The following is a 26,621-nucleotide window of genomic DNA, read 5'->3' as shown; positions in this document are numbered from 1 at the left end:
CCAGCATACGGGGAAGAGTGAGGACTATGGTGAAACAGAACATGCCTGCCACCCCAAAAGAGAAGCATATTGCATTTGCTGTTCAGCTCTATGCGCTTGACTTGGGATAACTCTTTTCACATTTGCAGCCCTTCTCAGCACCTATATACACCTCCAGTGAAGTTAATGCTACCCCAGTCTCAGGGACAGAGCAGTCACCTAGGCATGAACCATATGTACAGAACATTTCACCCCACTCCACTCACCCCATTGTGACTGATTCAATGATGAATCCAATTAGCGTTAATGAGATGCAATTAGACTTCTGATGAAAATACTGGAGCCAGGGCTCTCACACTATTTCACACTGCATCTGAGCCTGAAGGATGTAGCTGGGTGATACCAGCAGTTATCTTGTGACCCAACAGAAAACCCATCTCAAAATGGAGTCAACTAAATGGAAGCAGAGCTAGCAGATGGAGAAGTCAGTCAGATGCTGATGACGTGCCTAATGGCCAACTCTACCCTGAACTTTTCAGTATGTGAAACAACCTATTTAGTTGTGCCATTATTCAGTTATGCCAACAAAAATGTTCTTCTTGAGCCAGTTTGGTTTGAGTTTTCTACTAATGCAACCAAATGAGTCTTGATACAGGCATTCAAAGTTAATTTTAAAAAATAACACACACACAAACAGTACTGAGTTTGGCTTATAGGCTGCCAAATGCAAGTAAGTATATGCAAATATAAGCCCTTGGGTTTTACTTAAAATTCTTTCAAAACATTTTTATATAAGATAGAATCTACCTTAAGATTTGACATACAAACACAGCCTTTAAAACTACATTTGGCAAAAGGCCAAGAAGCAACAGTGGTCTTGGTTATCACTTACTATATAATAGACTTTTTTTTCACAGTAGACTATAATGCCTTCACATCTTTAAAAAGAAGCCCTATGCATGCGCATACAACATAAACGTAAACTGACAAGTATTCCTTGTCACAGACTACTGTCCAAACTGATTATCCTTACTCTTCACTTCCTACCCTGCCCACACACACCTGATGTCATGAGAACATCAAGCAGTGTGATGAACAGCACAACCTCTGGCATCAGACAGACTCTGAGTTTGAATCTTGTTTCCATCATTAATTAGTATGTCTTGAGACAAGTTACATAATCCCTCAAAGATTTATTCTTATCTCTAAAAGGATGATAATATCTCCGAGAGAATTGAAAAATAATAAACGTAAATTACATAACAAAGTACCTAGCACAGTCAATAAGTAATAGATATTGTTTCAAATGGGCATGCACAGCTGTAATTAACTGACACTTGTCATAACTGAACACAGATGAAAAAAGTAAATGGCAATAAAAACGCATAAGGCTAGACATTTCGGAAAATACAGTCTGGTTCTACCATGTATTATGTGCAAACAAATAAATTTTGTTTTAGGAAGTTTTTAATTTTAAAATTTAGTGTTCAAAAACAGCAAATTGCCTTATGGCATTAGAGTACTGAATAGAAATCACAATCCAAAAAATGGAACTCTATCTTATTTAAAGTTTGTATCAAATAAAGTCCAACAAACTATAGTTAGATTAAGTCAACTTTAAATCCTGAGACAATGTTATCCCTCCTACAAGTTCTTAGAAAGATATAAATAATTTCAATTAAAATTATTTGCAAAGTACTTCTATAAATGTCCAGAGTGAGAACACTAAATTTGCTCATTAAAGTTTGTCTGAAATAGGAGTATTGCTAACTGCAGGATTATCTACAAGATAAAACATTTAAAATATGTTAGCTCATATTTGCTTAGAAAGTGTTAATATAAAAAATCAAACTCATAACAAATGACATTTCAGCTTATAAAACCAATGAAACCAAAAAAAAAAAAAAAAAAAAACAGAGAGACTCCCTCTCAATTATGCATATACTATAAGATACCAATAATGAAGAACCATGGGCAAAGAGACATGTATTTCAAAACAAAATCCTTTAGAAAGCAGCCTGCATTTCTGTACTGACTCTTGAACTTTTGGACCTTTCACGTCTAATTACCTCTAGCCAAAACGGGTTATTAATTTTCCTTTTACAAACAGGGGTGTGCCCCAGTTCTTGATATCTATGCACAATAAAAAGAGTAAAAGGGAGTAAAAGCAAGTTAATCCATAGTATGTGGAAGGACACGGCAAACATTCTAAATCTATGCTGTCTAATACAGTAGCCGCTAGTTACCTCCCATTAAGCACTTAACAGAGTAGCTGGTGTGAACTGAAATATGTTGTAAGTGTAAGATATACACCAGATTTCAAAGATATTGTACCAAAAAAAATTAAAATAGCTCATCAGTAATTTCATGTTGATTACATGTTGAAATAATTTTGGATATTTGAGTTAAAAAATATATTAAAATTAATGTCACGTATTTCTTAATTTTTAATGTGGCTACTAGAAAATAAAAAATTACATAGGTGGCTTGAATTATATTTTTGTTAAATACCACTATTTTAAATCATGCCACCTAAACCTTAGAGTTTAGAAAATATTCATTTGTAATCCTTCCTAAGTTTGTTTTTAACAACAAAAAAAGAGATTCGTATCTGCCACTTTACACAATCTACATTTCCTGTATCCCTTCCACACATTTTCATAACCTCTTAGCATGCTTGCCAACAACAGTGAATATGAAATAAACATATTAATATATGATATAGATTACACTTGAAAAAAAATTATACTGTTACTAATGAACTAGTGTTTTTATCATGCAGCCAATAACATACACATTTTCATTAAAACAAATCCATAAAAGCAAATCCATTCCAAGAGGTAGTTAGTAGGCCAACCATAAAGTCAACCTAATTCCTAGAATTCCATCTGCCAGCAAGGCTGGAAGGCCACATACACTTCCAGCTAATGCCAACTGGGCTTCCACTGTATTGCCTGTTGCTTGTGATATTCAGGCCCTTGAATCTCCATGTGTAACAACTAGAAAAGCACAACTTCCTTGTAAACTTCCATTATTAATACACAGACATGAACAAACATCACATTTTTTTCTTTAGTCACTAAATATTTCATAGTGAGGAGAGCACTGTCTCACTGGAGGATTAAAAAAAATTAAAATTACAAAATCTCCTTATCCCTATTTGAAAACAGTATTTTTTAACAGATTTCAAGTTGAATTGCATCTGGACCATTTTCTCTCCAGAATCATCCATTTGTCAGTTACCCAAGTCTGTTTAACCACCACAACTCAAGTTACAGGCTAATCCGTTACTTCTCAATCCCAACTCCTCTTTTAATACCCTGCAAAGACTTCCTACTGCCCTTCATGTCAGGATGCTTACCTTCAGCTGTGAGAAGTCTCATCGGGACACTTCCAGCCTTTTTTCTCCTTCTCTGCCTATTTTTTCCATTGTGCTTGAGGTGTTCTCTCAACCCACCTAGTCTCCAAATCATCTCTTTTGTTCTATTTCCACATTCATAGCTGGCAGGTGGACTTCCAGGACTCAAGGCAAAATATAATTTTAGTTTTCTTTTCCCCAGCTATTTAAGAAGATCTTTAAATTCTACTTTCAACATGCAAGCTCTCAATTTTCTGGAGGCTATCTAGTTATTTCTCTCCCACCTATCTTTCTTGAACACGTGACAGACTTATTTTACTTTGTTTCTTTGCACTAATTGACATTAAATGTAATCATTCATTTATAAAACTCCAGAAGTTATAAAGCACTTTGTAGTTTCCTAAACTTCCTGAACTATTATGCATAAGTATTTTTCTGAAGAGTTGGTTCATAGCTTTCAATAGGTTTTTGAAGCAGTCCAAGTAGTGCAACGCCTCTCATGTTGTTTCCAGTTTTTGCCTCTTCAAGAGCTTGTTCACACATGAATCATGTATTTTTATTATTGATGTTAGCTTCTTATAATACATATTCTTTGCAATGCTGCTGCAAATATTTTTCCTTTGTGTTTAAAATTTTGTTCCTTTCATAGCACAAGAGCTCTTACTTTACATATATATTAGAATTTCAATCATCTCCTTTATGATTTTGCTTATGGATTAAAAATTAAAGTTAGTCTTTGGGGTCTGATCACGGCCACCATACTGCATAGCTCCAGGGGTGCCGCGTCTCCTTCACTCTGCTGTGCTGTGCTCAACAGAGTACAGTATAAATGACACCCCCTGCAGTCGTACAATGTGGATGTTCTGGAACAACCAACAATACAATGCCCATTTCCCAAAGTTTTCCAACAGTTTGACTTTTTACAATATACTTATGATTTTCATCCATCTGGAGCTTATATTACAAAAGTTGTGATTAACAATTTTTTAAAACACTGTTTATTCCAAGTTCACATAATAAGTAATCTTAACTTCATGTTTTGGAAAGTTGCTTTAACGGAGTATTTTTAAAAGTATTTAATATGTTAAGTCTCAATCCGAACCTCTATTCAACAAAACTTTAAAACATGTATAATGTATCTTCTGTGTGCCAGAAACTGTGCTAAATGCTGACAATAAAAAATGTAAAAGATGGTTCCATAACACAAAATTCTCAGTCTTACCACAGAAGTCAATGACCACAGTGTGTCATTTTTTAAAAATTCTATCCCACTCATCACTGCTATTTGTGTATTAGAAATATTTCTTCTTTGTACATAATTGACTCTAATACCTCATTTTTCAAAATCCTCTTTCATAAACATGCTGGTTTATTTTTTCATATAACAACTGCTATTTAGCAGTATGTGTAACATACACCAGGTATGCGATATCTAATACACTAAAAAACAGATGAAACAGAATTATTATCCCCATTTATGAGAGAGAAATTAAATAACTTGCTCAAAATCTCACAGTTACCTTGTGGAGCTGGGACTTGAACTTGTATTGGTCTAAGTCAGTTGGAGTTCCTGGATATATTAAAAAAGACATTTGGGGGATGGTGGGGAGGTTCTATCTGTCTCTGCCTTCCCAATATTTGTATTTTTGGTTTCTGTTCTTTTCCAAGCTTTATACTATAGTCAGTTACTACATAACTACAATGGGGGCATCCCTGGCTTTTCTCCCCTCAAATTTAAAAGAACTGTAAACAGTATTTTCAATAAGCAGAATATTGGCTTTTTCAATGAAAAGCATATTTTATTATTTTAAGGGATAAATTCTACTTCAATATTTAAATTGGGAGTCAGTTAAAATATAGCACACGAAGCACAATATCACAAGTGATTAGGGAAATGCAAATCCAAACCACAATGAGATGCCACTTCACACCCACTAGGATGCTTATGTCAAAAAACCAGAAAACAGGTGTGACAAGGATGTAAAGAAATGGGACCTCTCATACATTGCTGGCGGGAAACTAAAATACTACACACAGCATTGTGCAAAGCACTTTGGCAGTTTCTCAAAAAGTTAAACGGAGAACTATCACATGACACAGCAATTTCACCCCTAGAAATACACCCCAAAGAACTGAAAACAAGTATTCAAACAAATGCTTTTACACAAATGTTCACAGCAGCACCATTCACAGTGACCAAATGGTGGAAATGACCCCAATGTCCATAACTGATGAATGGATAAAATATACCAAATGCTTTTATTTTGTATTCTACATTTCAAAATGCTCCATAATTTTTCTTCTGTAACCTATGGTAAGTAATATGTCACAGGACTGGAAACTGCCGCTCTTCACAGTCTTGCAACAAATTTCTTTTGATTGCGGGGTAATAGTCTAATAAATGAATTCTACTTGTTTTTACAATTTTAATACTGCTGGTCTTCAGTGAGATTATACAACTGTGATTTTGGCAGTGTTGGGATCATGCTTGGGGATTTAGATTATACTTGCAAACATATTTAAGGTAGTTTTTCATTTCTAGAATAAAAGATAAGGAACTATCTACTCTCTAGAATAAAAGATAAGAAAATATCTATTACTTAGAAGTTTAAAACATCCACAAATCTACAGAGAAAACTACTTAACAAAAGTATAAAATTTTTAAAGTTATTTTACAAATAATCTAATTCATGTTTTCGAATGAATCACCTTCTATTACCTGAAGAGACTGCTGTTGATTTTTTTTTATTTTACTTTTTTAAATAGAAACACATGAATGGGATTTAGAGATGTCTCTGGAATTACTGGCTCAGCCATCTTCCTCCAAAGTTGGATCTTACTAAGTTCTGATTTACTTCTATTTTCAGCTGTTTGCACTAAAATTTCATGTCCTCAAGTCATTAGTTACATACACACACACAAAGCCTTAATGTTTAGCAGACTCCTCCCACACACATTTTTACCAATATTTTTGTCTTATGACACCGGCATTTAAAGTATAGGTGATACTTAAGAACATAGCTAGCCATTAAAATCAAGTAAAAAACATGAGCTTAACTTCTCTACTGAAAATAAGTGGTATTTTATTATCTCCTCTGCCCCTTCCCCACTATCCTCATCCCAACTAAGACCTTAAGTCTCAAGAGCGCTGGTTCTCAAAAAATGATTAGAGGACCACTAGGACCTGAATCTAAGACATACTTCTTTAAATGCACATTCTCAGGCCACCCTCGCAACTACTAAATCAGAATCCCTACTCTGGATAATTGATTATGAGAACCATAATTCACCAAGCCAAACCAGAACATTGCCCACATATAGCACCAGGGTAAGATGATTTAGCACACTGACTGGGGAATTTCTGAAAGCGAAAAAAATGCTATTAATAATTATAAGCCAGGATGTATAGTCAAAGAAGGGTTCCTTTAGTGTGCTCCACACTGAGAACTCGGCTAGCTTCAGAAGCACTTTCAACTAAGAAGTTCATTAAAATTATTCTAAAATGTAATGCAAGAACATTACACTAACAGATGAAAATATAAAGAAACATGAGACCCATAACCAAGTCTGGTACCCAGTCTAGTTGGGATGAAAGGGCAAATGACAAGAGGCAGTAAGTATCAGAGAATAAATAATACGTAAGACTCTCAAAAGAGACATGTGCAGGAAAGCCTTCACAAGATGTAGGATTTGAAATGGGCCTTAAAAGATCACTACTGCTTGGATGAAAGCCAATCTGGGCAACGAGAGAAGGTAAACAAAGATGCAGAGCCTAGAAAACCCATGTTATGCCCAGAAGGTGGGAAACAGACCTATTTTCACGACAGCATAGGGCTTTTATACATTAACGGGAGGGGAAAAAGTCAGGAGCCAAATGCAGAAAAGTTTGATCCCTGAGATTGCTAATATTTTATTTGAGAGAGAGAGAAAGAGAGAGAGAGAGAATGAGCACACTAGCATGGGAGCAGGGGGAGGGGAGGGACTGAGGAAGGAGAGAGAATCTAAAGCATACTCCCTGCTGACTGTGGAGCCCCATGTAGGGGGGGGCGGGGCTCAATCTGAGGACCCTGAGGATCATGACCTAAGCTGAAACCAAAAGTCCAATGCTTAACCTACTGAGCCACCCAGGTGCCCCACAATCACTGAGATTTCTAAGGAGATTCTGTAATCAAAGGCCCCTCTGACACAGCTTGGCATGAGTGCCCAGAAGAGATAGGAAGAGATAAAAGATACACATGTGGGACGCCTGGGTGGCTCAGCTGGTTAAGCGCCTGCCTTCAGCTCAGGTCATGATCCCGGGGTCCTGGGATCGAGCCCCTTATGGAGCTCCCTGCTCAGTGGGGAGCCTGCTTCTCCCTCTGTCTCTGCCCCTCCCCTTCGCCCGTGTTCTCTCTTTCTAATAAATAAATACATCTTAAAAAAAAAGATACACATGTGAAGAAAGAATAGATATCAAGTGTAGGAAGAAATACTAAATACTAAAGAGTAATTGGGAGAAAGAAGAAGCATTTCATGAACAACAGAAAAGAAGTTTAAAAGTAAAGAGACAAAACAAGGTGAGCACTTAAAACAACAAAAAAAGAAATTACAGATAAGTAATATGAAGAAAACACTGACAGCTAAGATTATCAAATGACATTTTTAAAATAAAATAGAAGACAAAAAGCCAGACTACAAAAAGATGAAAGAAATACAAGACAGAAAAGTGGAGAAGTAACTGTATACATGGCTCAATAAAAATAAATAAGAAGCCAGAGACGAGCTGATAAGGAGAGAAAAGATGACAGAATTAAACAGGCTTTTAAATAATCTCTGAAAAACAGGAAGGGTTAACAGAGATTAGAAATAAAAGAAATTGAAACAATGCAGTTTGAGGCAATAGGCCAGAAGAAAAATCCCACCAGGTACACAGGTTTTCCTCTAAATAAAATAAAATTCACTACAAAATAAAAAGATCAAAAGAATATTCAAAGATACATATTTGCCAGAGAGTGTGTATATACATATGTTAAGCTCATGCACAAAGTTCAAATTTAGTATGATAGTTCAGAATTTGCGGGAGGTATAAAAAGTAAAATGCTAGAGGAAGAAAACATCTATTTTTTTGCACAGAAGATAATTTCATGGGCAGTAAAATCACACACGTTTGGTCATGACAGATTTTATGTTAGAAATTTACTAAAAATTATTATACATTATTTGCAGCAATTTTTTTATTACAACATTATGATCTGCTATCATTACAATGTGGACTCTAGACTAGTAATTTGTAATTGGAAGTGATTAATCCTTTTTCCCTCCTTAAGACATTTGGAAATGGGAGGAGAAGGTAGTTTCTGGTGCCCATAATACTGGGACCCGCCCTAATAGCATTTAGGCAGCAGAATCCAAGGATGCTAAAGGTCTTCCAAGGAAAAGAACAATCCAACCCAAAATGCGAAGGTGGCCCCTAATGAGAAACACAATAGATAAGGAAGGTTGCTTATCTCGTATATTTACATTACAACAGGGTTGATTTTTTTAATTCATTTCTGGTGATAAGTTAATTTGATTCTGATAAAGGTCTTTGCATTTCACCTTGGTCTATTTTAATTCAGAACTTAAAAACAGACCTGTAGTTCCAATAAAGGTATTTCAGTCATCCTAATGATAAGACTTACTAATTATCCCTTTACAAGTGATGAAGAGGTGGCTAGGAGAATGTTACATGTTTAAAACAATAGCTTAAATAAGTATTCAGTTTTTGAAACAATATCTAGGATGATGGTTAAGTTGAACGTATGTATTTGTATTATTTTTTACCACAAAATATGTCCATGCAATGTTTATACATCTAAAGTTCCCTAAGGCAAAGCAATTTAAGCTGAAGTTTATTTAAAATTAAGAAGGTCTATAAGGATTATAATGGCAATATACAGAAGTACTGCAATGGACTGAAACACAACAGATACGACTTATCAATGATTCTAAAAAGGATACTAGGAAACCAACTATTCTTTCGAAAAAGCACTAAAAATAAAACTGGTAAACAGGAAAAAGAATTAAAACACTTACTCTGCCTTCACTAGGTAACCTGTCCAATTGCGTAAACAAATGGAAGATGCAGTAAGTCTCTCTTTAGAGATCTATTCCAATGGTTACTAACATCACAAAAAGTAAATCAGATCTTACAAGTCTCCAGATAGAAAAGCACACTACCTATGACGCAGTCGTGTCAAGAAAAAGAAAGAAAATCAAACCTGAATCTGATCAAGCCTCTTGACCTAACTTCCAAATTTAAAGGAAATACTGAACGCAAAGAAAGATATTAAACTGTACCATAGGAGTGCAATAAAGCAAAATCCAGACTCTCAGAAACACCACGCAGTTCTTCCATTAAATTGCAAAAATGGAAAAAAAAGAGAGAATTTACTGGTGATAAAAACATACCAACCAATCTGTGTGTCTACTTTATTTGGATACTGATTCAGATAAATTTGGGGAGTGGGGGTTGAGGGGAAATTGTCTAGGACACCCATGAGACATTTGTAAATTTGAACAATTAAGGACCTTAGATTTAAAAAATGTAGGTGGGTTAATGACATTGTAGTTAAGCTAAAAAGAGTCCCTATTTTTTGAAAATACACAGCAAAATATCTGTTCTTTAAAAATGCAGATGAAATGATGTCTGAGATTTGCTTAGGTGTAATATGAGAGGGTGAAATGGATGGAATTACAGATGAAACAAGACTGGTCAAGTGTTGGTAACTACTGAAATTGGGTGAAGGCTACACAGGGATTCAACATAATAGTCTGTTTACTTTCATATATGTTTCAAATCTTCCATAATAAAAAGTTAATTTAAAAAAACTAAGAAACCTCAGCAGGAGAGGAAAGCAATCATTTGCAACATGTTTATTTTAGAGTTTTAAAAAAAGAACAAAATGACTGCTTGGCATAGTCCTCTAATGGATATGGGGATATTAAGCATCTGGGAAGATATAACAGAAATGTCTTTTAAAATTTTAAACAGACAATGGTGTAAATAAAGTAAAGAAAATCTAAAGGTATACTTGTTAAAACTGCCATTGAATTCCACATGGAACACATGCATCTAAGTTTGTGTTCAAACCCATCGAATGCCAGATTTTTCCTCACTGTGATAGCAGGTATATTTACCACAAGCATATATATCACAAATCCAACAAATACTACCAATACCCTTAGAAACAAGTGTGAAACAAAAATAAAACCATAAAGCCAAGGCCTTATGGTACCCCCTATATTTTGTTGTTGCTACTGTTTAAATTGAGAAGACTACAGAAAGCAATAGGAAGCCATAAAAAAACATGTAGCCACAATCTTCTGAGATCGAGTCTCTTGGGGACCCTGAATAAATGGATTCTTGACCTACTAAAATTTAATGTGAAAAAATGATCCATTTGTAAAGGACCTGTAAGATTGTAAATGGCAAAACGAACTACAAATAACCACCCTCAGAAAGGGAATGAATGTTGTTTATAAAAAGTGAGAGGCGTGGATGTAAAGGGAGGATCATCATGATGATTTATAAGTAAAGAAAAATAAAATAAAAAGGTAACAAAATTCATGTTTCCCTAGGCCTTTCATTCAGACCGAAACATGTGGAGCTATACTCCCAAAAGCAATTTCAGACAAGAGATGTCTTTATTTTTCCCCAGACAAGCTAGAAGTTAAACAGAATGACAAAGTTTATTTGCTCTGGGACAGTGAAGCAGCAAAGAAACTTTGGAAGGGCATAACTGGTCCAAATCCCTCCAAAACGGGCAGACTAAACCACAGACAATGAATGAAGATGGAAATGCCACAATTCCTTTCAGTTTTGTTTGCCGCAAATAACCACTAAATTAATCATAACATACACTCAGGACCAAGAAAAGGACTGAAATTTTTTTTTTAATGTAATGATCCCAGAAATCTGCCCTCTTGCTATTCTTTTTGAGGTTAATCGCTTCCTACTGACCATCACACCCAAAACAGGTGCTATATATAAGCTTATATTGTTTACCTACACACCCTTATAAAACCAATGAAATGTCAACAAAGAATAAAATGTCAAACCTTTAGAATTTAACTTTAAGACTGCCTTTAGACAAAATGCAAGGCACAGATTGATTCATTAAACTCATTAGTTTTATTAATCTAAAACAAACTATATAAACCTAGCAGGTACTCTGAGAACATTCGTAGGTCTGTTTTGCTACATGGACCAGCTTCTTTCCCAAAGAGACTCATAAGAAAAAAGCAAATCCCCATACTACTATCTGGGAATAATTTCTGTATAAATTCACAAATTTAGGAAAAACAGTGATTAAATGAACTATGAAACTATAAAAAACAAGACAAAATTAAGAGGACTCTAACATGAAGCCAAATTTGTTAAAAAGTGAGAGCTGGTGCCAGTATCAAAAAATAGTAAGTGCACATGCTGCTGAGAAATCAACATTCAAATTCTCCTAAAATCCTGTGATTGGGACATTTTTCCATAAAGCTAGGAATTCTTATCTGCAGAGGGATTTTTTCCAACTTCAAAGCAATTCATAAACATGGACTGCTTCACAATACCCCAGAGAAAAAAGCAGAGGTAGATTTAAAGATATTCCTTTGCCCACAGGAAAGCCATACACAAAGAACTACAAGGCAGAGAACAAAGATTTGCCTTTTCCGTTATGATCATACTCAGTCCCTGACCTTCTTTCTTACAGGGGAAGAGAATAAGGCAAGAGAGGTGACAACCGGGGAATGCTCCCGGTGTGGGGGGGGGGGGAGCTTAAATGATTATTAAGGAAAAAAAAAAAGGTAAGAAAGCTTAGCACCCCTAAGCCAAAGAAGGAGAAACTCTTTTCTTTCTCCAACTCACCAGCTGGACCTTACATGCCAGGTCCTAAAACCCTACAAAGAACAGTATTTTTGGACCCTTCAAGAAACTCTAAACAAACAAGAGATATACTTACACTAAGCATGTACCTACAGACCCATAATCAACTGTTTTTACCAGATCTCTCAAGCAGCAGTGTACAAAAGCAGAAGTGCTTACTTTTATGTCAAAATGTAAACCTAGATTTTTGCCCCACATCTGTTATATATATGCACTACATATGTGACATTTGGCAATTTTCTCAACTATTCTAAGATTCAGTTTTGAAATCTTAACAAGAATGATTTTTTAGAGGGTTCTTTTGAGAATTAAACAAGTTAGTGTATTAATATGTACTATACTATGGAATCCAGTACAGTGTCAGGCTGGATGCTCAATTATTTCCTCTTTGAAGTAAGAGTGAAAGTCATCTATTCATGGAAGTATACATCCTTTGTGGCAGAAAAACTGATTTCTCACTGAATACTCATATGCTCCCCCACATTCTCCAGCCACCTTGTTGGAAGTTAGTTACAGTTAGCTGAGGCCATGTGATTAATTCAGGTCTTACTTCCAGACCAAAGCACTTAAAAGCTGGCAGAAGACCCTCCAACTCTCTTGCGTGGACACATGTTTCAAAAGGCAGAGCTACAAGATGCAAGAAGCATAGATCTGAGTCCACACGTGGAAAAGCTAGCTACCCAGGAGAGCTCCTGGACCCACAGTGGACTTCATATGAGCAAGAGAAATAAACCTTTGTATGTTTACGGTTATAAGCCTTCTAGGTTGGTTTGTTAACTCAACACAGCAAAATTTAATGTATCCTTTTATTGCCCAATTGTACTCAAAGGCTGCAGGACAAAACGCATACATAAAAATGGCAAGTCCCGTGTTTAAGTATTAAAGGATGTCTTGCTTTCGGTGTAATTCTGTACATTTAGAAAAAAATGGAATGATTAAAAGACAATATTTAGTAACAAAGTGGAAAAGTAATCCAATATACAGAACTTAAAAAGAAATGGATATATATAGTTTCACCTTAGGCGGAAAGAATTCTAAAATCAAGAGTTAACTTTTTTTCTAATTAACATACAAGTCATATAACAACAACAACAAAAGCAATTATCCAAAAACAAAAAGTGAGAAACTGAAAACTGCTATTAGGAAATAGGTAAAAGAAAGGAAAGAAGGGGCGCCTGGGTGGTTCAGGCTTCTCCCTCTCCCTCTGCTTGTGTTTCCTCTCTCACTGTGTCTCTCTCTGTCAAATAAATAAAATATTAAAAAAAAAAAAAGAAAGCAGACCAACTTCCACTCTTTCATATAAGTGGCTGCAGTTCATTGTCATTTTAACACAGGCAGCGCAGGACCACAATTGCTTATCCACAATTCTGGAATCCCAAAAGCTCTAAAAACCAAAGGTTTTTAAAATAAGTTTGGAGAGAAATAATTTGGCAGCAACAGCAAACATGAACTAACCTGAAACTACTTGTAGTCTCTACTTATCCATTTAGTATAAATATTCATACACTTTTGGTGGAGAAATCTTATGTGTTTGAAGATCCCACTGGGATACAGCAAACACATCGTATTCCCTTTCTAAAATCTAAAATTTTCTGTACTCTAAAACACATCTGGCCCCAAGGGTTGGAAATAAAAGATTGTGGACTTAGAACAATAATAGAAGTGAATAATCTCTGTACTGTCTTAATGATGAAAACTTAAAACCAAATCAAGAGCATGGCTTTCTAACCTGTTTGTAATTCAATGTAAGGCTGAATTTTGATGATTTTTCAATGGTATTTCCCCTTAATGCATTGTACTTCAATTTTTCTGGTAGAACACAGATACAACAGCCTAAAGGTAGATCATTCAGGGGTATAATTAACTGGTAGAAGACAGAAAAGAAATGAAAATACTGCCGAAAGCATTTCTGGCCTCAACAGACCATAATTTAACAGGTATTCAAGGTAGCCATTCCTGTGGTTTGACATAAAAAACAACATACACATATGTCAAAAAATATACAGTAAATGTAAACCATAGCATGGGAGTAGTGGGAGGTAGAGCCATGAGCTCTGAGGAAGGTGTAGGAGAATGTACTAGCAGTCATCACTAATAAGATAGGAAAATGGTAAAAAGAAAACTATGCAATAATTCAGGCGGCAAGCTATCAGAGTAAGTATCTACGGCAGGATTTCTCAACCTGAGCACTACTGACGTTTTAGTCCAGATGACTCTGTTGCAGAGGGGTTATCCTACACACTGCAGGGCATTTAGCAGCATCGTGGACCTCTACTCACTAAATATCAGTAGCAACCCGCCTTCCCCCAGTTGAGAAACCAAAAAAGTCTCCAGGCATTGACAACTGTTCCTTAGGGCTTTTGTTTTTTGAGGGAGGTGGAGCTGGTAGGGAGGAGTAGGGAGGCAAAAATCACCCCCAGTTGAGAACCACTGATCTAGAGGCTAGAGAAAGAATAAAAGTTTAAAGAGACTTTCTTCTCCAGATTCCAATAAAATGCCAAATATACTTCCCTGTCAAAAGCAGTATAGGAAGAAAAAAAATCACTTCTATTTCTCTAAATCTACAAGCGGTTTTATCATGTTTTTAATCCTTATTTTGTAAGGAAGATGAGAATGGCAGATCAAGCTCTCCATTCTCAATGTGAATGCCCCTGCACTCAAAGCAAGAAAGATTTGTTGATTTTCTTGTAACTAAACACATCCATCTGTTGTTACAGCAACTCTTTTCAAGGAGGGAATAAGGTACCAATTGGTTAACTACAGAAAGTGACAAAACAATTGGTAGTAAACACACACAGTATTCACCTACTTTCTAACTATATTATCTGCTTTGAACATAATAGGTCCCTAATAAAAACGTGACCTTTGGGGGGAAAAATATTGTTTACAATCATGTCACTCGTTTGGAAAAAGTTTTTAGTCACAACAGCACTGGGTCCTCCTGCTGCGCTGGCACATATGAGACAAATAATTAGACTTACTGTAATTATCAATTTCCTTTTGTAATAGAAACAGGAGCTAAATGCCTTTGAACAATCACACTAAAAATCATAACTATGAAAAAAAGTAAAGAATATATGAGGGTTTTTTTTAAGATTTTATTTATTTATGTGAGAGAGAGATCAGAGGGAGAAGGGAGAAGCAGGCTCTCCACTGAGCAGGGAGCCCAAAGTGGGGCTTGATCCCAGGACCCTGGGATCATGACCTGAGCCGAAGGCAGACACTTAACTGACTGAGCCACCGAGGTGCCCTATATGGGATTTTTAATAGATCTTCTCCAATCCAAAGTCAGTTTTGCCTGGAATTTCTATTCCTGTCCATTTGACAGACTTAAATTTATCTATTAATTTAACAATCTTTCACATGTAAAACACAGTGTAAAATCAAGAGTTACAGAAATATGTAAGACCATCCTCCTTTCAAAGGGACACTTTCTACTGCAGAAGGCAGACAAACAAGTAAATAATTACAGTATACCGCATCGACATACTGTATTACGTATTACAGCTGTGTTGAGGCTCATATTAGCTTAACGAAACATAAATCATCACCTAAAATTATCAGTAATGCCCAAGTCTCAAAAAAAATTCTCATGATTTTTGACAGTCTGTGCAGATGCCAAAATTTAATTAATAAAATAATAAGGACTATCCATCAGTAGATGACCACAGCGGGGTGGTATGGAAAACACCTTTAATCAGAGTAGTTCTACATTTATCTGTTTTAGAAAGTGAGCTTCCAATTAAGATTTAATTTTCATAAAAAGGGAGTTCTAACTTTTTTTTGAAGAGTTGAAAATAAAAGGACTAAAGAGATGCAATTTCGTTATACAAAAGAGGGTATCCTCCTTCACACAGCACACACTGCTAATATCAACAATAACAACAATCACATGTATAGAAAAGAAAAGGGCAATCTATCTACATATGTGAAGGCTTTGAAATCAAGCACTGTAGGGGCACTGCGGTGTCTCAGTAGGTTAAGCCTCCCAATTCGCGATTTCATCTCAGGTCATGATCTCAGGGTTTTGAGCTCAAGCCCCAAGTTGGGCTCTGCCCTGGGCATGAAGCCTGCTCATTAAGATTCTCTCTCTCCATCTCCCTTTGCCCCCCACCAAAATAAAATTAAATTAAATTAAATAAAGGGCTATATAAGCAACCAACTAAGTTATGTAAACATCACATGTTATTTTGATTATTACCTTTTGATTATTACAAAAAGCTTCCAAAATCATAGACAAGGAAAAAATTGCTATGTTTAGGTAACTGACAAACTATATCAGTTCAGAATCTAAACAGGGTATTTAAAAGGGAAAACATAACTATCACCCTTATTTTAAAATTTTTCATTATAATTTACCGCAGATAGAATCAGGGTATTCTTTAGTGAATTAAGTATCATTAACCTTATGCATATTCTTTTAAAAAGGAATATACTATTTCTTCATCTTTGCCCAAAGTCCTTAGATTAATTTTCTTTTTTGGTCAAGTTCCAAGGAATTCCTTTCCATATATATATGTGTGTGTGTGTATATATATGTGTGTGTGTGTGTATATATATACACACAAAATTTCCTTGATGTGTTCTCAAATAAATAGGCGCTAAACTGCTTAAAATTAAATTACTCCTATAGTATGATGTTGACCCACTGGAGAAAATGCCAGCAAGAGTGAGGGCATGGGTGGTCACATTATTGACCCAATTTACACCATTACAAAACTTTAAAACATACTAACTCATTTAATCATCATAATAACCCTATGGGGGGGATTATTTTAATTTCCAGTTTACATTTAAGAAAACTAAAAGACAGAAATACATCCTAACTGATGTAAAGTAACACAACTAATAAGAGGCAGACTAGGCATTTGAACTCAGACCAATGTTTTTGAAACCTTAATATACACACAATTCACCTGGGAATCTTGCTGAAATTCAGTTTCTGATTCAGTACTTCTGCAGTAGGGGAAGTGAGATTCTGCATTTCTAACAATCTTACCTGTGAGACAGACACTGCTGATCTGAAGATCACCCTATGCGCAGCAAAGTTCTAGTCTACCCTAGAAAATGGCGGCAAGTGGTGGTAACCTGCACGAGGTAGAGTTCACCCACAGTTAGACAATGAGAGGCTTATGAGGAAATGAAGACTTGCCGGCTTCTGGTTTAGAACTTAATTGCTTCTTGTATTAATTTTGTTTTTAAAAGAAGGATGTTAGCAAAATTTACAAGTATTATATATACCTTTCAAGTTCTGCAAGCACACATATTAGTAATACTGTAATAACTTGATACTACTACATCTCCTTCCCAAAAAGGCCTTTCCCACATCCAAAAACTATTTACAAATACTCCTGAATATCTAACTTTAACACAGATTCGATCTCAACATATTGAAGAGTAGTTTAACAGTGTATATTTGTGCCTTCTCATATATGGAAAGAACTAGAGGTTAAGTTAAAAATCCAGCAACTTCCTAAATGTTTGCCACTTGTATAAGTGGTTACCGTGAAAGGACAAGGACACCCTTTGGGAAACAGAGGGAACATAAATGTCTTAATAGCACATTGCTCAACAATTCTAGTCAATCACTTTCTCCCAAAACAGGGAAATGCCCATAACACAACTTCCCTTCATTCTCATTGATGTATGTACTATTTACACCATAATTTAGAATACAGTACGTAAACAATATAAATTAAAGCCACTACATAAATATTAAATCCCTATGTTTAGAATTAAGGAACTCCAATACCTAAAAACTTAAATGCCATCAAATCATTGGAAATAACATTTTATCAAACTTTTATACTATCAGGAAAAGAAGTATCATTACTATCAAAATATATTCAAACCTTTTTAAAGCGACACACTTAATTCAAAAGTTACGTCTATCCTAAGATCACTCTCGGTGTACATGTTAGACACTTCTATATAATAATAAGGGAACATATAAGAAAAAGGATATTTTATTAATAAAACACAGGAAGTAGGAAGGGATCTAAGAGAATTCTTAGTCTCATCTGAGTAATTTTAGTTTTGCTGAGTCTCCTTGTATTTCAATCAACTTTTTCCTGAATGTACACAGATATACTTTACATTTCTTCCCTGAGGAAGAATTAAATCTGTCACATACTTTGACAAGCTTGTAAAAATTATTTTCAAAACCATAATGGAATTCTGATTAATTAGCTACACATGAAAGTCAAATATCAAAGTCAAAAAAGTATTAGGTTTCATAGACTTCAAACAATATGAATTCACACATTTTAGAATTTATTAATATAGAATCCCATTTTAAATTATAACATACATTCTCCTACACCTTCCTCAGATTTAAACTGTACAAGCACTGTAAAGCTAAAATTCTCACCCATGCACCTGTGAATTACAAAACACCACAATCTGTCATGTATCTGATATGAAAGTAAAAATACAACACAAATTCAGACTTAGGTGTCAAAATGCTAAAATGCGTCCACTAAACACTCAATTCTTGCTCAAGGACAAGAACTAGATAATCTTCTACCCCAAAAAATTACTAGACACTTAAAATAAAAGACACAAAAGTATCTCGCTATTTTACACGTCAGGCATATGAAGAAGACGGTCCCCAAACTAGTAAGACACAACTTCTCCCAGTTCCTTGTTAAGACTTAATTTTCTGTTTGTTTTTTCTTTAGTCACACAGCCACAAAGAAATTCAAATATTAAAAGAACTAGAGAATTGAAATATGTAATTTGCAATAGTTTACAATCATCACAGGCTGTGACCAGGGAAAGTACAGATGATGTAGTCCATGATATTGTTCCTAAGACCACAGGTCGCTATTTCACTGATCACTCTGTGTGAAGCATTACTTCATGGACTGAAATGAAATACAGCATATAAACAGAAAAATAAACAAGTTAAACTTTCTGCGTCCTAGAAACATTCTACTTCCTGTACCAGAATCCTCAGTGACCTTGTGGAACCATTACTGGGTTAAACATGTAAAGCATCCTTCTTCAGCAACTGCAACGCTATGCTACTGCTCCAAGGGCATTCAACACATCTACTGGGCTCTCTAGATTTAGGCACGTACGCTAGTTTGTGCTATTTGCAAAAGATCAACAGAAACCTTTAAAAATGTTTGACCTTACATGCAATTTTAAAACATTTAAGAGTTTTGAATTGATAGATCTTTATATCTTCTACAAAGGAAAATATTAGAATATACTCTGCAAGTTAAGTGATCTTTCAGAGGGCAAATTTAACTTGACCTCACTAACTGACTACAGATTTGACACACCAATGAGAAGGCTGGAAGGAATACTCTGATTTATTTATTCTCTAAAGCAGCACTGTTCAACAGAAATGTAATATAAGGCACAGATGTAATTTTAAATTTTCTAATAACCACAGTAAAATGGTAAAAAAGTAAAATTTTAAAACATTTTATATAACTCAACATATCCAACATATTATCATTTAAACATGTAATAGATACTTTTAAAAATCAATAAGGTATTTTACATTCTTTTCTTCATACTAAGTTTTCAAAATGCGACATATATTTTACACTTAGAGCACATCACATTTTGGACAACTAAAGTGGTCAAGAGCCACAAGTGGCTAGTGGATGCAGTACTGGACAGCACAGCTCTTAATCCTTTGAGATCTGACACACCACTACCTGTTTAAAATTAGTTACATTCATGTTTGCCTTTTGAACTGAAATAGGGAATTATAAATATGAGTAAAACCGTTAATTCACTGAATAAATCAGGATCAGATCACCTTATCTAAGAATCTGGTTAATACACACAAGAAGCAATTGAATTAAACCCAATTGTGTCTCAAGTAGACTTCAGAGATAGGTCTGATCATCGCAAGTGAACACAACTTATAGCAAAAATACAAGTAGGACGAGAAAACATTTTCATAACAAACCATAACACTGCCTTATATCTAGCCACCACTCTCACTCTTGAGCACATATCTGTACGCAAATTATCTACAAAACTGTTTTTTCTAAGTCTGATGAATTTTGGAAGCCATACAGTCACTGCTGAAAACAGAACACTAAGTAAGACAAACTGAAAAAACGTTTATGAACAAAATTATCACCCAGTTACTTTTAATGCACCTTACACCAACCAACAATTTTAAATTATTCTACATGAGTTTCACTGAAATGAATTCCTCCTACAAATTCATTTACTCCTTTTCATACACATATTTCAAGGACCAAAATTACTAAGAATCTTCCCAAGTAATTAAGACATTTGATTAAAATGTAAATAATTCCAACAATGCATTCACTAGAAAACAACTAAAAGCATTAGCTTAGCACATAAAATTTGTCCTTAAGGCACGTTACGGAATAAATCAAACAGAAACTATACTCTTGTTTACCGCATTTACATTCTGTAACACCACATTCAGCAATTTCTAAATTTGGAAGGTCAGTTCAGATTGCACACAAGCAGTAACTTTAAAGCTTAGCAAAATTTTAGAAGTTTCTGCAATGTACTTCTGAATAAACACTCTACAGAAATGTTACAAGAGAACAAAAATCAGCACCATTCACACTAATCTCAGTAAGAAGCACAAAATCAGTATACTCAGAAATCTAAAATGTAGGATACATGCTAAAGAGTATTTTCCCCCAAACTTGTTTAATTCACCTTAGACAATTTTTATTTAATCCACTTGCAAAGCTGAAGAGAAGCAAATGTAGCTTCTTCTGCAGCACACATATCCAAAGCCGATACATTAATCTCAGGATATTTTCCCACATTTTGTAATCAAAACAACAAAATTTGTTTCTTACCTGCAGTTAGGAGGAGGATCAAGAGTTATTTCAGCTAGCTCCTTCTGAATTCTGTTAGTGAAATGAAAACAGACAAAAAGGATTTGAGATAGTCTACAGAATAACCGGGGAATTACACTGCCCTCTACCACCATGCAGTTAAATGCAAGGCTGGCTCTGCCTTCAGTAATGCTAACATGGCTGCTTCCTCTTTGTTCTCAGAGGCATAACCCAAATCCCTTAACAGAAACTTTGCAGCTTTTTTTCTCACTTGCTACTGTAAATAAGTATGACATTCACACCTGATTTGAGAAATAGTCCTCTACTAGTATTCAATAAAGGATATAAAATCTATTTTAAAACACTTTTTACCAAAGAAATTCTCTTTTCAAGCTTATATGCAAATGAGACAAGAAGGGAGGAGGGAAAGCACTACAATATTTGACAATGACTTCAAGTCACTTTTACAGAGGTAAGAATTAACAAGCTATTACATGAGTACATTAACAGTTTGACAATATTTTATGTCAAAAAAAGTTTAAAATTTACAAACATCTTTACCAGTGAAAAACTTCTAAAGGACTCTGACATTCTTATTTAACCAATTCTGTTTTCCTTAATTTTAAGTACAGCACTAAAATTGAATAAATTTGGGAGGAAAGAAATAATAAGATATATAGCCTAGTTAAGGGGGAAATAAGCAGTTCTCTGATTTTATTCGAATTTAAAATGCTTTCAAAACTTAAGATGTGTTTAACACGTTCCTCAACAAGATTACAGCAAATTGAGGAGGACTCTAAATTATTTAAAAGGATGTTATTTAATAAAATATTCCCAAGTTATTATTACTTGGTTATTGATAGAGGTAAAAGTCCACAGAAAAATAAGATTACTTCTAAATCACTACAGAACACAATATTTGAACAGTTTTTATATCTTCTTTTCCCTTCAGTTGTGATCAGTAAAAATCAACAAAATGTCAGTACTGGCTAATGCTATAGACATATTTGATGTATAATTAATAGAATTCATGGATATTCCCCTACTACTACCAATGGAGTCCCCTTTACAATCTTTTTTTTGCCATCAAAGATAACATAAATCAACAGGAAACAAATGACCTTTCATATATACCCAACAAAATATGTTTCTTCTGCTGTTGAGTATTAACATGTCAAGCATATCCACAAGTTTCAGAGTGAAGAGTCACAAGCACAATGAAAGTTTTCAATAGCCAAGTGCCACCCAAAATTGTAAATGGCTACTTATAGGTTTTATTTGCATTCACAAGAAATATAAGGCATAACCATAAATTAACTACAAAATAGTAGTGCCTGGATGCATGACTTAAAGTCATGTTTGTAAAACTGAAAGCAAATTTGGAGCACAATTTTAAATCTGCTTTCAAATATAGCCAAGGCCTTGAATTTATACAAATTTTGTAGCAAACAATCATTTCTAATCATTAAGTTTCATGGAGAGACACTGATCTCTAGAAGTGTCAATTTCAATGAAGAAGAGTATGACTCATAAAAAGGAACATCCTCAATGTACCAGCTAATTTGGGCTCACCAAATTTTCCTTGCCAACTCCTAAAACAATCTGTCAGAATGTTAGTCCAAGCTCTACTCAAGGACACTCTTACTGAAGTTACCAAAGTACAGAGTAAGTTCACTTAAAAGTACAATTCTATGGAGGTGGCTTATATACCACCTAAAGAATGACAACTCATTCAAGTCCAAATAAAAGTGATCACGAAGTAAATATTTTTGAACCAATGCCACTTATGTACAACCAAAAAAAAAAAAAAACATTTGGAAGACAACCTGATAATGTGCTTAATCCTTCCACACATTACCTTTTAGCACTAGTGGATAACTTAGCAGTGGTTTTGCTAGAGAGTTTGGTGTTTTTCTTCTGCTGGGTGGCAGAAGGTTTTCTTTCTTCCTGTTCTTCAGGCTCTGGAGCGGCTGGGTCTCGTTGGTCCGCATCTGAACTACCACTGCTGGTGCTGGGGCTCTCATCATCGGACCTTTGCCTATCACTGGACATCTTGGTGAACTTATTTCTTGGAAAACTTTTAAAGAGAAAAGGGGGGAGAAAGGAAATGTTAAGTCTAAGAAATAAACCAATAGCATTTTCTTCTCTCAATATTCACCTAAAATCGTATTTTAATGAAAAACACTTCAAAGTGTTCACACTTATCACACAGCAAGGTTACAGGGGGAGGTGATGTGTCTCACAACGCCAGCGTTCAAGGATTTACCGAACTCAAGTTAGAAAACCCACTCACATTTTTTTCCATCCCTTGGACAATCTATCAATTGTCTACTTTCTCAGAAGGCATGAAACAGATTTGCCAGGGAACTTAGGCAACGAGCATTAATAACATATGACACACTGTAAATAACAGATCTCGCTGAAAAATGTTAAAAAGTCACTAATAACGTCTAAATATTTACACACTGACATTGGTCAAAGCTACCAAATTCCCTTTCCGAGAGGAAAACATACCCTGTTAATCGCCCATATGCTTATTTAAGGTGGCGATTCCTCCTCTGTGCACGTAAGCCTTTAAATACAACACTTAGGAATTTAAAAATCAACTAACAAGCTGCTCTAGCCGTTTCCACGGCCAGCAGCGAAGATTCATCCGGCCAAGACCGAGCTGCCACCCTGGGAAAAGCAGAATCCAAACTGCACCTTCTGCAAAGCTCCCAATGCCATCAGGGTTCCTCGCTCAATTTTTACATCACGGACCGACATTTTGTCCAAAATAACGAAAAAAAAAAATCAGAGGCAAAACAAACAAACAAAGCCCCAAGAAGTGCAACAAATTTCCGCGCCCGCGGAGGCGAGCCGCGGCCGGCGGCGGCGGCCACGCAGCTCCGCGGCCCTTTGTGGGGAGGGCCGCGCGGGGGCCGCGGGCAGCGCTCACCGCGCCGGGCGCCAAGTGATGCGAGCAGCCCGGCCGGCCCCGCCGCGGCTCGCGGACACCGGCGGCGCGGGCGCCCGGCGCGAACAAAGCTGCCCGCCCCCGCCCCCTCCCCCACCGCCGCCGCCGCCGCCCCGGCCGCCCCCCACGCGGCCCCCCGGCCCCGCCGCCTTACCTCGGCCGCCCGCCCGGCCCGCTCGCGCGCCGCTACGGTGTGGGGGAGGGAGAGAGAAAAAAACCCTTCCTTAAGGAAATGGAGGCAGCTGGGGGGGGGGAAAGGGGGGGGAGGGAAAAAAAGAAGCCGAGGAGGCTCTGGCCGGGGAGTGTGGAACATTGAAAGTCGGAGGGGGTTGTGCAGTGCCGGGCTCCGGCCGGAGGGTGGCGCCGCCCAGCGCCTTCGGAAAAAAGGGGGGATAGGAGCTCGGCTGGGCGAGGGCGCGAGCTCCCGGCGAGGCGGAGGGGACGCGGGAGACCCCCGCGCGCTGTGGCCTCCCGCCGCCGCCGCCCGGCTCGGCTCCTCCCGGCCGCGCAGTCAGCAAGTTCCGAGGCGAGCGCGGGGGGAGGGGCGGGCGCGGCGGCAGCGCGCGTGCTCGCTGCTTGCCTGGCGGAGGGGCGCGCGCCCCCGGCGCCCGGCGGGCGCGAGCTCTTCCTGCGCGCTCCCGCGCGCTCTCTCCGCGCCTCCCTTCACCCGGGGGGCGCACGCGTCCGCCCGCGCGCGGCCAGGACAAAGAGCGCGGCGGGGACCCAACGGGCTGGCCCCTGCCGCCCTTGGCCGTGGAGCCCGTGCCGAAGAGGGCGGGGGCGCGGGCGCCGTCTCGTGGGGCCGCTGTGCCGCGGGGTGGCTTCCGGCCTGAGCCCGCCTCCGGAGCGAGGCTGCCCATTGGGCTACCCGCCCCGCAGGCTGGGGCCGGGGTGCTTTGGGGGCGGGCGCGCCGAGGTCATCCCCAGGGCTGGCCACATCCTATCTGTCTGCGCTGGGGCCCTGCGTGGACCCCGAGGCACCTACGCCTGGGGAAGGGCCCTGGACGCGTGGTCGGGAGTCCCCCTCTGCCCTGGAAGGCTAGAAACTAATGGGTGTCGTGGACGAGGCCAGGCACGCCCGCGGAGGAAAGCTGCCTCTTGCCCCCTTGGAGCCAAAGGGGCAAGATGAGGTCTAGGGCGTTGAAGGAGGAAAAAAGGATTTAGAGACCAGGGGACCAATCTCTGCTTCTCTTTGGCCGTCAGCCTACCAAAGGGAACAGTCCTTCAGATGCTTTAAAAACTTAAAAATCCAAAACATTATTTAAATGTCCTGCTCAAGATTTTTTAAAGTGAAGGAAGGGTGTTAGGGAGGCTCAAACGGGACTTTCTTGCGGGGCTATTCTGATGTGCAGGCTAGACAACAGTGCTGGTAAAAGAAGCCTTGAGTGATACTGGGTCAGAATGTCTACACAGAAAAAACTTCAGATGGGGATAATGAAGGTTAGTTTTGTTCTATCATTCTCTTTTACAGTGACCAGGTGGACTCTGCAGTTTTTGCCCCAGGCACAAAGTAGCCAGAAGTACAAAAACTTCCTGTTTGCAGCCCAGATCTCCTCCAGCTACTGAGAACTTGCTCCACTGATGGAGGCCCAGAGGAATTTGTGGATTCCTCTCCCACAAGTGTCCAGGGGCAGGGGTACTGAGAGAAGTGTACAGTTCACAGAGGGAGTGAGCATGGCAGCCATAACAGATGAAGCAGACTAAAAGGAAAAAAAGAACAAGACTGAATGAGCCAAGATATTTACTTGTTTTTCCTCCAAACAGAAAAGTTTTGGTTAAGGGTTGCTTACAACCCTGAAGAGTAAGTTACGTTTCTGTAATTTTCCAAACAGAGTTATACAGTGAACTTTATTGAGGGCTATGCTGCTAGGTGCTGGTCACAAAATCCACTCATTCAAATGCTGTGTGAGACTAAAGCCAGTTCTCTCAGTTCTCTGCCAGAAGCTCCCCGTCCAGAGGGGGAACAGATCATTGAAGTTCGTCAGGTTGGTAAGGAGGAAGGATACTCTAGTCAGAATGAACATCGTGTCTCAAGAGATGGTGAAGAAAGAGCATGGTGTGTGCGTTGACAAGCATTTTTGATTTGCGTGGATCAAAGGGTGCTTGTGGAAAGAGCTTGTTAGTAAAAATATAGACAGAAGTCCCCCCACCCCAACTTTTACACTGATGCTACAGTGCAAGCCAGCCAATTTGGAGTTTGGGCTTTGCTTGGAATGGGGAGCTACAAAAAAGAAAAGCTATACATAAAGGTGGGGTCTTTTAGAAAATGTGTATCACGGAAACGGCCTGAAGGTGCAAAGGCCAATTGCTGATAGGACTTGGGTGGGGCCAGGAGATTGGGAAACAAAGATATTTAGTTGTTTTGGTAGCATCTATCCTGGGCTGAAAAGCAAGGGAACTGGATTCTAATCTCATTCCACCAGGTTTATGTGACCTCAGGCAAGTTACTTATTCTAACTTAATTTTTCTCATGTGAAGAAGCTTGTAACTAGCAAAGGTTCCAAGTGCTCTCCTGCTCAACAATTTCATGATTCTTCAATGAGTTTGAAGTCATGAAGTTCCACTCAACATTCATTCAACAGAATATGGTACTTAAGAACTACCAGATGCTAGGAAATTGGAATAAAACACGGGCACTGG

The 26,621-nt window shown here is 37.6% G+C and overlaps 1 protein-coding gene across 4 annotated transcripts in view; it reads right to left on the bottom strand.

The window, feature by feature from the left end:
- The window catches only part of UBE2E3 (ubiquitin conjugating enzyme E2 E3), an 89,201-nt gene extending 64,475 nt beyond the window's left edge, over positions 1-24,726 (bottom strand). Inside the window, exons 1-3 of one of the 4 annotated variants that reach the window (XM_045806244.2) lie at positions 24,562-24,726; positions 22,884-23,102; positions 21,047-21,097 (exon numbers count right to left, since the gene is read on the bottom strand). In XM_045806244.2, the coding sequence (XP_045662200.2) occupies positions 21,047-21,097; positions 22,884-23,077 (245 nt within the window). In that variant the 5' untranslated portion in view covers positions 23,078-23,102; positions 24,562-24,726. Of the gene's footprint in view, positions 1-21,046; positions 21,098-22,883; positions 23,103-23,539; positions 23,679-23,728; positions 23,960-24,135; positions 24,500-24,561 lie in introns of those variants that run through there. The other 3 variants (XM_087861864.1, XM_087861866.1, XM_087861867.1) reach the window with 3 other exon arrangements.
- Positions 24,727-26,621: the final 1,895 nt, after the last annotated feature.

Source organism: Ursus americanus, chromosome 1, assembly GCF_024610735.1.
Source record: "Ursus americanus isolate L20-20 chromosome 1, mUrsAme1.1.p, whole genome shotgun sequence".
In the NCBI taxonomy this organism is placed as follows: Eukaryota; Metazoa; Chordata; class Mammalia; order Carnivora; family Ursidae; genus Ursus; species Ursus americanus.
The sequence above is the reverse complement of the archived record's forward strand: the minus strand, read 5'-3'. Positions and strand labels throughout refer to the sequence as shown.